Here is a 14,225-nt window from a genome sequence, read left to right on the forward strand (position 1 = left end):
CTATTTTATGCGATTAAGTAGCGTAAATCGGACTTGGAAGCTTAAGATTTAAGTGTATGTGAGATCAGAAACTGTTGCACGCCTAGGTACATGAAACAGATAGCTGTACAAAGCATCCATAGAGTCAGTACGTTACGAGCCCAGAGCGAGCGTAAATGCTACAAGTTCAAGTGCAAGAACAACCTGCACTATACATCAATCCGGTCAGAAATACATCACTCAGCGTCTGTGCCATGGGAAACGATCTTACGATGCGCTTCCTACTCGCCGTATATGCATCGGTCGTGTACACGCACGTACATTACTTGCTCTCTGTGATCCCTTGTGGCTTCGAATTTACTATCTGAGCAACAATCGAATGCCTCCAAAGTCGTAAATAGCTCATTCCTTAAAATATTAGACGATTACGTGGGCGATACTGCGACACGTTATGGATTTTGCTTTTACTGTCCAATAGAGAAATGACACATGAATAGTAAGCAGTTTCAGTGAAAAGCTCTTTAACGTTATCAAACGATTTAGCTGCAGTAACGAAGATTAACAATTTACTGACATTCAAAACTCGATTTATGTAACTTGCAAGTCTTATAAAGTGCAAGACTTAACATTGTCCTGTATTGTTACCTATACAATATTATTGAACCTCGTCCTATAAGTTTGCAATAAATATTGCTTTTACACTTTTTGTCATGGTAAATACTTGTCTGGCGCATTTAAAGATGTAACAAAAAGATAAGTTATCTTTTTAAAATAAGGATTAGCTTAAGTAGCTTACATATGAATTTTTTTTGTAAAAGAATCATCTTAACATTCGATAACTCTATCAATATGAAAGTTAGCACGGAACGGTCTCATCAAACTGTACTCGCATTAAGTACGGCGATTACTTATTCAAATGATCCACGTTTAAGTTCGTCCTCAAAAAGAAGTTCGTTCACAAAGCGAGTTTCGTCCTAACTCGACGAAAATTCACTTCGTGTCTGCGATAGACGTCACTTGAGAGACACAAAACAAAGTTTTGTCACAGGGGCTTTAAATTCCCTAATGTTTGTCAAAACATACTTAAACCTGTCAGGAGGCGCTTAAATCAATTTATTATACAGGTACTCGGAGACACTTCGGCAACGAGCATGTTTACCCACATGTATGTATGTAAATCTCGCGTTCGTTGCTTCTTCAAAAAGCCGTATGGAAAACTCTAAGCCTCTTTTATATTCTTATTCCTTATCCTTGCGGGATAATTCAGGCCCATAGGACAGGTTTTTACATAATTTCGGCGCGGTCCTTTCTATTCGACGCGCGCCTTTGCCAAGTCACTTTTTGTGTGCTGGTCACACAGGAGCGGCGCCGTTAAATTAGTAAACATTCAATAAATCACGCTCGCAACACAATTTCGGCGATCGTAAATAAAATTTGAGCAAAGGGTAACGAGTTTTGAAAACAAATATTTTAGAGAACAAAAAAGGTTACTGTGTGTACGCCTCTCGTATTTGTCGTGAACAATGTGTATTGGGGTAATTGTTTGACATGCAAAGCAGTGAGATCAACCAGGCAGCCGCTCGCAGCAGGGGGACGACGGTCTTTGAACTATCACTGCCATACACGAACGTTCCGCATAATATATCCATCTAGATCTTATTATTTGCATATAACTCGGGTTTTACCGCGCTGTACAAAGCGCATGTAGTAGTAATATGTTCGTTGCAATGTGTAATATACAAGTCTGCTTCGAAAATTTGGTGCTATTCTGAAGGAAATTCTTCCATGTGAACCAGCACTTACCCCCATTCGTAATTCGTAGAAACCCCGTGCTCGGCCGACCCGACCCTCATCCTTCGATAATCGTATCGATTAAATGCTTTCTCCTTTCTTGTCTGAACTCCAATTATTTGCAGTTTTACCTTGCGTTTCTTTAACATGGCTTCAGGTTCAACCGTAATAAGCGAAATCACCCCAAGTAATTTAGTTAGAGATTAAATGTATCGTGTCCGAGCCCGTAATTTTATTCGCATCGTGGTTAAGATTCGAAAATCTTGTCTTGTATAAATTATGTAGTCTTTAATCTTGTCTTATACTCGTAGTAATATCAACCTACCTATCGATATAACTGGTAGTATGAATCATCCATCTAAATTGGTCAAAACAAAGTTTTATTTTTTACAAACACTTATTAGTTAGGAACCTAAGAAAATAATAATATTTTGATCATAAATCTTAGTAAAAAAAATCTTGAAAAGGCATTTAGCAATACACAGGCGGCTAATCTTAAAGGACACCCCGCGATTTTATAAAAAAAAAACTGTTATTCACACTTCACAACAGTCGTTCTTATAAAAACACAATGAAAAATTTAACCGCATCACGTGCACCGTCCGACTTCACGTTCGGTTGCGCCAGCTCCATGCACTATGTGGTCCTTGTAGAGTTTTTTGTCCTGTTCTAATAACTCAGCAAGCTTTGATGGCACCTCGGCGCGGGCGCAAAAAACGACAAAAGCTCGGGTGTAAGGTCTCTAGTTGAGGGCCGGGGCGCGGGATACGAGCGCAGCGCAACAGTCAACCGCGCTCACTCGGCCCGCACGGTTGCGCTGTGCTGCGTCACGCGTATCCCGTACCGTACCCCGACACAAACAAACACGTCTCTTCCAGAACCAAATAAGATAGTGCACGGAAATGTCAACGATCAATCAATAAACTCAGTGAAAATGTATAATAGTGTTAGTAACGATGTAAGTGACGAAAGCTAACGTTTAAGTGATGTTGCGCCCGGAGAGTTTGTGAAGTGGACTGTAGTACCGAGGAGCAGCAGGATGACGATGAAGTCGCTGAAGTACAGCGAGCGGGACGAGATGATGGAGGGCTTCAGCCCGGTGCCCCCGCCGCTGCCACGCCGCCAGCCCGTCCGGAACATCTACGCGGAGCCCTTCGTGGACCCTAGGTAAGTCAACACAGGACCCTATGCTTGTACTAACACATCGAACACCATGTAAGTCATCAATCGAACTAACCCGTTCAATCGAATGAAACCTAATTTCTAATAAGATTTTATGCTGTTTATTTTCAATTACATTTAAATTGATAAGGTTACTATAATTTCTATTTATCAGTAATTAATAACAGTATTTATAGCTTATCATAGTTAATTAACCAGTAGTGCACGAGTATTTCCCACGCTATCAACGCGACGTAACGGACGCAGAGGTCAGTTATAGTCAAGAGGTGTCCAGCAACAAATATTAACTGTCTAGCATCACCGATAAGACACAGAGAATCTTATCTAAAAAGAGAAAACAAACGACAAAAGATAAATTTAATTATAATAGACATTATCAAACACAGAAACATTCAGCAGCGGCGAGATAAAGCTCAAACAGTTGAGCCGACGGCGCACATAAATTACTGAGCTTTGATAAAGCCGACTACATCGAAAGCTCACCGCGGAACAAGCGTGTATAATCACCCGGAAAATATGCCAAACACCACAGCGCCGTTCAAAGCTTTCTCATAGGCATATAAATTAATGTCGAGCCCTTTGGTTTTATTTCCGATTACAAGCAATTAATGATTAAATATCAAAGAGAAAAGATCCTATATGGCTTTAAAGAACTTCCATAACATAAATTGAGACTCCTGAAAACCCTTTAACTTTTCAATTACAAAAAGTGATTAAACATCCGACACGAGCAAAAGATTTGTGCGAAAAAGATCACAAAAGAAATAAAAGATTATCTCAAGATTAACGTACAAGGTAAACGGCAAAAGTTTTCAATATTATTACTTGACAATAGGCTATTTGCGGACAAACAATATACGAGCGGAAGTATAACAAAATGAATCTGAAAGATATGAGGAAAATACTCAATTGAATTGACTAGTTGAATCAGTCGGCAGCACTTGTTTACTTACCGACCCCAACTGTTCGCCGCCCCTCGCGCTACTCTCGAAGTAATAACAAAGAGCCTGGAGCCAGAAAACATCTATTTCATATTGCAAGGCTTCATAAACATGGCAGTGTACGAGTACAGCCCTTCCAAACCTCGGAAGACCACCGAACATTATTAAAGTACAGAACTAATTCGAAAGCTCTCCGGATCTTCCTTAGGGAGTAAAGAGTAGAGTTCGAGGAATAAGAAAGAATTAATAGTTTTTCCGAGTACTAGTTGAATGCAGATGTGTGTGCTAATGGCTCGCGAACTAGATAGAATCCGTGCGGATGCTCTTTCTATATGCTTCGCCATAAATCATATTTTTATACTTGGCACACGTTCGCCGCGGGCGGGGCCGTTACTGCCATCTGCGCCACCCCAATCGCCGCTCAACTTAATTTCGACAGATTCGAGAGCGAATCCCAACTATTAATATTGCAATATCAGTACAAAATGGCCATACCATTACGGAAAGGAAGTATATAATGATATTCAATATGCATAGCTTTGATTTATTTTGTCAATAGCTTCGGGTCCTTTGCCGAAAGCTTGTTTTGCATATTCGTGTACGTTTTGGTCTTGTTTTGTTTACTTTGTAATACTGAATTCGTTAATAGCAGTATTAGTTTGCTTAATAGCCTCATGTTATCGTCGGGTCGTCTAATGGTAACAATTTGATATGCTCGAGCGGTGATCTATAACGGAATTGCTATTTGAGTTAGCGGTGAGTAAAGAATGTAATTTCCTATACAATGTGTTAACAAGAGCCGGACAAGGCAACTATATGTCGGTTAAGTGCACGCAACAATGGAGAACAGATAGCATCGTGGGGCGCCCCTCGCGCCCAGCCCGACACGCTCAGAGGAGGAAACTGCCATTATAAAGGTAACAACCCCGAGCGACGCTTGCGCAATTAACGATGACCATCGACGAGTCATCAACATAAACAGTTTCGACTTGATATAATTGATTCATTTTTCATGGTCAGCGGTCGTGGGAAATTACCGACAGATTGTAATCTATACCAAAATAGTACCTTCTTCAATTTTTTAACATCATATCATACAATCTTGTGATACCATAAAAAATGCAAAATATGCAGTTAAAGCTACTCCCACAGTCTAAAACAAACACGTCAGTCAACCTCAAAAGCTGTGTGTGCCCATCCATAATGTATTAGGTACTCGATAGAGCAAACAAACTTTTAAATTGGAATCCAGTCGCAAGTCTGTAATTGGCTGCGCGGGGTAATCAGCGCAAATGCGGCAATCGTGTACAGAGACACGATCACCAAGCCGTGCAAGACAGTTTCAGACTGACAGCAAATATTTGTCCGTATATGGAGCCGGGAAGTTCACCCGAGCAAGAAATGATTTCCATACGTCCCGGACAACGCAAACACCGTTCACCCATCAAACTCCAACTCAAACTGGCAACTTTGTTAATAGCGTTTAGACGATCGTTGCCAAAGCAAACGTTCTCCTGCAGAGTTTCGCTTTGTTCAACATCCAATTCGCATAAGCCATATCTACTAATTAATTTATGCATTCAGATACTGCACGATGGGGTCAAATAAACAAAAACCATTTAACTGGAACGACGAGCGGTTAAAAGTAAACTGTACTTGACAAGAAACATTCTTCGTTCTCCTTTGTTGAGTTAAACATAGAGGCATTTAACGGACGCTTACATACGAGTACCTACTTGAAACTTTTTTGTACGTCAATTTAATTATAGTAACCCGTGAATCTCAAAAAGTAAAAATTATACGGCATTAGAAATATTCGTCAATCTTCGAATAATTTCCATTCACGGCTTCGTAGATTAAACTTGGCTTTGAACCGTTTTCAAAGTCAATAAAATACAGCCGATAACAAATTGAGCGTCTTATTAATAGCCCATATAATTAGAGGAAATGCCTCATCGAGTCAGCACCACATGTCCTCTTGTGCTATGAAAGGGGCACTGCGCAGCATCGGCTTCGGCGCTCACTTCAAACCAATCGTAGCCCGCCGCAGGAAGTTCAATTATCTGCCTGTAACCTAATGTATAATGTCCATACAATCATTTCATTAAACTAAATCTTGCTACTCAATCGGTTATAATTGGCTCGATCAAACGAACCAATTACTCTGTGTCATCAGCCATCAGTACAACATCGCACGTTTCATTGTCTGGCACAAATGGAACACTCAATTCATAAGTCTTCAATTTAATGTATGTACGTACGTACATCTTCATTCCGACGTATGGTCAATATGGTCATGTTGTGTTTAATACATAATTACATTGATCATTTGACTGACATCGATTTGAAAACTTAATTTGTTTTATTAGTGTTGGGAGTTGAAAGATTCAAAATGAGATAAAATATGCCAAGTCACTATCACCAATTTCTACCAATATATCCCCGCAACGCAATGCAGATGTAGTTATTGGATCGTGTGAGAATAATTTAAAGAGATATTTCAAACAATAAAACCCACACTGCTATTCGAGCGGGCTGTTTATTTAGACTTTATCAGGTCGACCACAGAGCCCATCAATAATGTATGTCAGTGCATTTCAAATTCAAATTCAAATTCAAATTTTTTATTGCATATTAAGTGTTTACAATTGGGTCTTAATCTAAACAATGAGCTTATAACTTAATAACCCGTTAATGGGTATTGCAATATTAGTGGTGAGAGAGGACTAGTCTAAACTTAGGTCTAGCAACTTACATTATGAGATGCCTTATCTTAAAAGAGTTTGTTTACTATTCACTGCAAAGGATAATCCAGGTGCATCTAAAACGAAATTCTGTCACCAAGCTCGACATAAATCTTTCACGTTGACATCGATCGGCATCCAACTCGAGCCAGAGTTACTGTCGCGCACCCGTAATCTTGTGTCGACGACTCCTAATACTTATCTCCTAACGTTTGTAAACAAACCACTCTTCTTTTGAATAATGTCTCATCGAGGTGAGGCTCCGAATACAATGGCAAAGCTGTAATAGTTTCCGTTTTGAATAAGAGATGCCCATTGTCTCCTTTCAATATTGATTAAGTCCGACTCTATGTGCCTATTCTAAATGCTGCTATTGGAAATTGTTTTCCGGCAGTTCGCCTTCGGAAGATACTATTTGTGTCATCCGTCGCGTTGATATAATAACTGATATTATTTGAGGATTCAAATTATACTGAAGATTGAGCATTGTGTTTGTATTGTGCTCGTACCTAATGTTTATGAAAACCCATTTATATTCAAAGTTGTAGAGAAGATGCAACCGTTAGAGAGTTCATTGAACGCATATTTGGGTAATGATGAAAGTCTATTATTAGAATCCAATATTCCGTCATCTCAGAGACAGCGCATATTGGATCCGTGACAGTATGACAGTGACGCGGGCAGCACCGAGCCGCGCCGGCGCAGACGGTTGATCACGACTATTTTGACGGCACACGGCTCAGTTCACTGGTCGCTTATCGAAAGGGTATTTAGCCTAACCCGTTTTAAAAATAAACAAACTGCCGTGCCGTCCGAATAAATACAAACCTCGCTTTGACACTACCTCCTATAAATAACTGTAATGAATAGGCGCCTGGCATTCCCGCAGTAATATGTAATGTCGACGTTTCCTCGCGTGGATTTATTTCTCTCCTTATTTGAATTTGAATGTTTTATAATTCAGGAGCACAGTCCGCTTCGTTTTACTATAAATATTCGATATCGATACGAAATAATTTCCCGATTGATGAATTGCTTCAATAATAAATTAACTATTAAACGAATTCAATGATGACCTAGGTCACGCTATCATGCTATAATATATCAATGTTAGCAATAAGCACTTCATAAATCGGAAATTAATGACAACAACTATCTACACATGAAAAAAACGTAAATAAAATAGCTTTTAACCAAACAAAAAAAATCATTAACCCAAGCCTTTCATAGAATTCATTAACCATTGTTGAGTTTTCCTCCACTCTAGCTCTAACATTTTGCTCTACTAAAATTGTAAATAGTTTTCGCTGTAAGTGGTTCAAAGTCCGCTCTTATATTAGGTGAGTTTCTTGGGAGTGCACATATTTGGAGAGAGTGGACCAACAGTGGACCACACAGGGTGGCTCCATTTGTCTGGCTCCTAGCTCTCCGAGCGATAACAAACGCGCATGCCGCTCTCAGCTGCACTTATCTAAACACTTAACTCGCGCCATACACAAACAAAGCTTCGCCCTAACTCACTTTTTACCACGAAACGCCTTTTCTTTTTACCCTTTAGGGCTTCGCGGTACTGCAGGCTTTGCGTGCCGAGTGCCTTTGTTTGTGTCCGGAAACTCATGCATTTTGCCGCAATGTGCAACTAAGGGAAGAGACACGAGGGCAATGTAAGAATGTCCTTTTCGTAAGCAACTCCATATTTCTGCGATTAAACGAATGTCTGTCATTTAAAGAATTTCTGTGTTCTAAAGGTGTGTTCAATGGGAATGTTTCCTTAACTTGAAGCTATTAAAACCTTTTAAGACGAGTACCTTAAAATAAAAGAACGACGAAACTTTTCTAATAACAGTTTTGGTCTTGTCCAAGGTACACGTCATCGGGCGTGACTAACGAATGGCTCGCCCTACAGACCCTAAATTCAGAGTCGTAAGTATCAGTGACACGACAACACCGTAGCCCGGCATCTACGGGCTGCCGAACATTACCATAACTCTAGCCGAACCATAAACGTAATTAGAGACACCAGTAACACACACAACTCTCGAGACACATTAATCCGCTTTGATTTGATAGGGTTAACGCTCCGAAGCGTACATCAAACATTATTACGACCCGAGGGATTCTGATACACTTTTACAAGTACGGCAGTTGTAAAATAATCGTAACACACCAAAATGACTGTGACTTGTGACAGGCGGTCGCAGACGTCGTGTTCGCGTGGGCGGTTCAGTATGAAGATCACCAAGAAAACAACATAATAATGTGCCAGTTGACACCTAACATGTGGAAATACACGGATTGTAGATTTTGTCATTACTAGCCCTTACTCACATTAACCTTGTGACAGCCGTATACATTTGTTTCCACCATTTAATTAAATGTTACACTACATTATGTATAATTAACTACAAAAAGTATTTTAATTGTTTTACCTACCATATAGAAGATCTGTGAGATTACAGAATCATCATTGATTGCCCTTCTTTCGATTTACAGCTCTATACTTGCCAGTGGACCGTAATAAAAATGTCATCTAATAAAATTCGAATAGCGTTAAATCTATTTTTGTGGTTTAATTTAATGATGTAATTTTTCTCTCATGGATTTAAATGAGATATTTTTTCATTGATCATTTCGTAATGTATATAAATTATTTTAATATTCAGGACTTGAATGTAAATTTTTCCGATCTTAGTGAAGGTTCAATTGTTCCAAGTTTACAAACTGAAGCTACAAGAAGCAAAGCTACTGAAGCGACTAACGCCAATTACCTAGAATCGATAGTTGAATAATATAGTTCATTCCTGACAACTGGTTTATCTTCTCACAGTGGTTAAATGCCAATAGAATACGTTGATCATTAGAGAACGTTACAGTCATTACGCTTGTAAATATTCAGCGCTTAGCAATTCAATGGGTTAGTGCAAGCAAACGATGTATTACCCGAGGGTTGGTCAAGCGTAGAGTGATTGCGCTGGAATCCCCCATTAATATTGTATAGGAAAACTGAAAGTATGTTTACCGCGAACTGTTTCCACTTTGTGAATGCAAGCACAGAGTTTCAACTCAGCACATTAAAAGCTTAATGCCCTAATGAGTCTGGCATATTTGTAGATCATTGACTTTCTGAATACAAAATTAGGAGAGACCATTTCTTTCAGGTATTAATTTTCTTGGCATTCATCTGGCGATTAAGACTTGATACCTAATTAATTACTTCGGTGTAAGAACTTGGAAACTTTCCACAGTAGGTATTATTGTCCACATGCAAATCGGAATATCCATTAAAAAACAAAGCGTGAAATTTTGATTAATATATTTTAGGCAAGCAATAAATTGCGGGTTGTAATGACACGACATAATTCCAAAATCGTAACTGAGCGTGCTAAATTGGTAAAATATTACACATGGAAATTCGTTTAATAAATTTTACGGATCATAGAGTCGGTTATAGCCAAAAAATGCAGATGAGTGAAAATGTCAATCGGTTCTAATTCAAAACGGGGTCCCATAGAATCGCCGGGACACGGGTAATGTAGTGCAACGGATGACTCGCGCCCCTCATCTCAGTGGTTTTCTGGGCTAATGTTAAATCTTTGTGACGAAATATTCGCGAACCAACTCGCTTACTGTCCTCAATATACGGTTGAAAATGGCACCGACTTTTAGTTGTTGGAATGTATAGCCTATATGCTTAGCCGGCATCACTCCCCCGTTCAAAATACTCCGTTAGGAACATACCGACACTGCACGCCATTTTGTCACCGCTTAATATTTATAGCTTGCCGTACTACTTGCGGTTGTTCTTTGCTTTTACGGCGTTTTTATTATGATGCTGTTTTTATTCCGAATGGTAGAGCACGGGGAACTTAATAATGTATACTCGTATTACTCTTACTATTCTTTTTCATAATATTCATTCATAGCTGTGGAACGTCTGGGTGTAAGATAAGATAAATACCTACTGCCAGTTACGAAGTTATCTCTCCGACCAAATTAACGCAAATGCCCTTATCGATCGCTTTGAACTCCCAAGTTATTTGTCTTTCATTAGGCTCAGATCGAGGAAATCCAGTAATGGATCCTCATTTGTATCTTCGACTGTATAAATAACGGCGCCGAGCGACAATCCGCACGCCTCACGGACGCCCAAAACAAACATAATTAGAGAGATATTGTCCCCGCCCGCGCCAGGACCGTATACACAAGCGTATAGCTACAGCACAGGTCTCGGACACTTCCTCAGACTCATAAACCCTTACTCTAACAAGTTCGCGCTCGTTTGGCTTGCTCCAACTGAAAAGCACATACATTCGTCCGTACTGTCCGAGTATAAAATGATATCATAATACATCAAAAGTTCCCTAGTTGAAACCGGTCCGTCGGGCAACCATATTTCGAAAGTTGCTTATGAAAAGGCAGATGAGTTAGAGTTCTCGTGAGCATCTCATTCCGTAATCACTTGCTCACTTTGTAACGTTGCATAGTCTGGAACAAATTGGAACATTTGGATCAAGTTATATTATACCAACGTAATTGCCAATAACGCGTGTATGTATGATATATGTGGGGTACAAACGGTTTGATTAGCAGTAATAGCCGGCTATCTCGGCGCGCCGTATGCCGCTGTGTACACAGGCCGGCCGAGGGACTTCGTAGACAGTACCCATGTCAATGTACGCCTAAAAGCGAACACAATCCATTATCGGAAGAGGTGGGGGTGGAATGCGATAAAATTTTTCAATCAGGCAACCGCCGAAAAATATTTACAGTGTAACCCGAGGCAGCAGGCGGGAGGACAATATTGTGAAGCGATACGCGAGAGGAGCCCGCGGCGGCACGGGCCTTCCGCCTCTTTGTGCGGCGACTGTCGAAATAATATTGAACTCCGGGTGAAATACGAGTGCCCGCGGTGGGACGCCTCCTGCGAAAACGTTTTTCCGTCTCGCTGAACAATACCAAGCGCTTAGTTTAGGACCTGCGTTCGAGGAATCGGGTCACATTGATAGTTATCTCAGCGCGACATAAAATTTTATATTCAACTCTCCATTTGTAGAATTAGATGGCCGTTTCTATAAGAGCCGTTCCATGGAAAGACGTTAAAATTGTATTTTATATGCGATCGTTCAAATCAAAGCCAGGAAAGGTCGAGCGGTTTCGAACCAGCTCAGATATTTCCCTTAGTTATTACAGTACTTAGTTTGCATAACTTGAGTATTATCATAATAATATCCTGAAACGACAAACTCCGTAATAAAGGCTATCGCATACGGGTTCTCCGTTAGGTATGTAGATTGGAAATGTGCTTCTCCCTGCGCGCGTCGGTCGACGGCTAATGGAAAATTGTTTATCAGTATCGGGTTAGTGCGCGTGAGCACGATTATTTACGTGCGGGTCCTCGCAGTCTAGCGGCGAGTGTAATTGGCCGCTTATTCGCTATCGCCTCCATTCATTTCGAGCGATAAACTCGCCCGAGAGCCTAGAGCGCTCTGGCTGCCGCAGTAAGCTCTTCCATGCCACCGCATTAGATTAGCTATCTAGATTGTTATATTGCCCATCTTTATAATTTAGAATGGATGGGATAAGATTAATATTAAGCTCTATCGTTATTATTTATGAAAAAAAAATAAAGTGGATGGATAAAAATTTGAGTTGGGATATTCAATAGCAAACATACAACATTAGTAATCCAAGGAAATTCCTAATAAATTAAACTTCTTTAATTTATTAGGAAATCTTGTTTCTAGGAAAGCGTTAATTATCTCCGTGTTCTACAACATAAGACTGCCTCAGCGAGATTTCCTATTCCATTTATGAATTTTAATTAGCACTAGATAGTGGTTAATGTAATCCAGATTTGCTTGTTAAATGCAAATGTTAGAACTTCCGTCGTGTGACATATTTCTTGGAAAATTATGTTCGCTAAATATACGCGAGTGGGCGCGTACTTCGGGCAGCACGGGCGCTCCATTCATGAATCAACTTCAGCATTACCTAACCGAGACGACCAAAACAAACATCGGCTATGAGAGTTATTAATAAGAGTGGCGAGTTCAATGAATCCGGGCCTAGCGTATTTAAATCGCACACCATTCCGCGGTGCACTGCACAAAATGCGGATTTATTGGCGCAGATTACCTCCGCTATCCGTTTAATGAGATTTAAAGCTGGCCGTTGCGGAAATTAATAGCATTCTATAACAATTTCCATGTATGAATTTCACCGGCCTAAACGATTGTAAACTTAATCGTCTGTCATAGATTACGTATTTTATTACTATAACATGTAATTAATGAAGCCGTAGATTAACTAAACGGAGGAGGATGCCCATTTAGAAGTCCATTTTGATGAATGTTTTTAATTAATTCTTTGGGCGTGATCGGTGTCGAGCGAGGCAGCCGTTTAAGTGGACAGATTCCAGGCGTGGCTCCGCCGACGCATGAGCGCCACTTGTTTAAATTCGTTTATGTTATTCCAAATCCTCACGTCGATCTTTATTTGGAGATCCACTTTTAACTTCAGCACCGAATAATAGGCGGCCCTGTAAGTGATAATTTTATTCCGTTTCTTTGTACCGAAGCGTTTATTGGGGGAGGAAATTGGCATAGCGAGTCGGCGCTATTGTTACACATTTCGCTTTAAATTGGGGGGCTTTCTTGAATTTACACCCATGACTTGCAGGAGGGCGGCGGCGAGGGACCGTCTTCAAAGCCGGGGATACAAGTTCGTATCGATTTACCCAACTAAACTGTTTGTTCGTTCTTATAAACTTTTCTCGGCGCTTTGATTCTTTCAACATTTTCTCATTTGACATTTGAATGTGCTGTGCCTTTATTGGTCTTGTAAAGGCTCTCCGATGCTCCATTGTTGAACACGAGCGCTTTTATATTCTTAATTTGTGCTCAATATGAATCATGCGAAACAATCATCATTGAAAGTCTGTCTCAATGTTGCAGGCGGTTCTCGATAATCTCTTTGTTCCATTCATCCACAAAGCAATTAGTTCGAAGATACCTGAAAATAAACCGACTCGATAACACTATTACAAAACGTTATGTATATTAAATAAAGTCGATAAGATCTTCGCTTCGACCGCTTCGACCCTCGCGCTGAATGTAAAAGGGGTGTTTAAGGCTCCACAATAAGAAAATGAAGTGACTCTGCCTACGTTTTTGAAAGGGCTATATCTTTTTAAATTTAAAATAAAACGGTTAAAAAAGCATACGGTGGAATATCTAAAAAGGTGACAGCTAAAATATAAGCCTTCTTGGGTTCTATAGTGAAACAAATCTCTACCTACAATCCAAAACAGTATAGGTAAACTGTGTGCCTACCATGAGTTTACGTTAGGTGAGCTCGCTAGCGAATACGTCAAAAAATTCTATGAAGATTTTATTTCTTGAAAGTAGCCGCTAGGGGCGCTGCACAATATGTCATACATTTAAATGTCATTTTTTTACGCAGTCGCTAGCGAGCACACCTAATGTAAACTCATGGTAGGCACACTGATTAGTTTCTCGTCGATACCAACGCTCCAAGTAATAATTATATTGAAAAGTACTATAATTAATTTTATCATATGCAATTTAGC

General features: G+C 39.9%; 1 protein-coding gene across 2 annotated transcripts in view; it reads left to right on the top strand.

Moving 5' to 3' along the window:
• The first annotated feature begins 2,547 nt into the window (after window positions 1-2,547).
• The window catches only part of Ten-a (Teneurin-a transmembrane protein), a 48,666-nt gene continuing 36,988 nt past the window's right edge, over window positions 2,548-14,225 (top strand). The window contains exons 1-2 of one of the 2 annotated variants that reach the window (XM_028302298.1): window positions 2,548-2,937; window positions 8,501-8,560. In XM_028302298.1, the coding sequence (XP_028158099.1) occupies window positions 2,810-2,937; window positions 8,501-8,560 (188 nt within the window). In that variant the 5' untranslated portion in view covers window positions 2,548-2,809. The remainder of the gene's footprint in view (window positions 2,938-8,500; window positions 8,561-14,225) is intronic. The other variant, XM_028302299.1, reaches the window with a different exon arrangement.

Source organism: Ostrinia furnacalis, unplaced genomic scaffold, assembly GCF_004193835.3.
Source record: "Ostrinia furnacalis isolate ACB-3 unplaced genomic scaffold, ASM419383v2 OfSCF1098, whole genome shotgun sequence".
Taxonomy (NCBI): domain Eukaryota; kingdom Metazoa; phylum Arthropoda; class Insecta; order Lepidoptera; family Crambidae; genus Ostrinia; species Ostrinia furnacalis.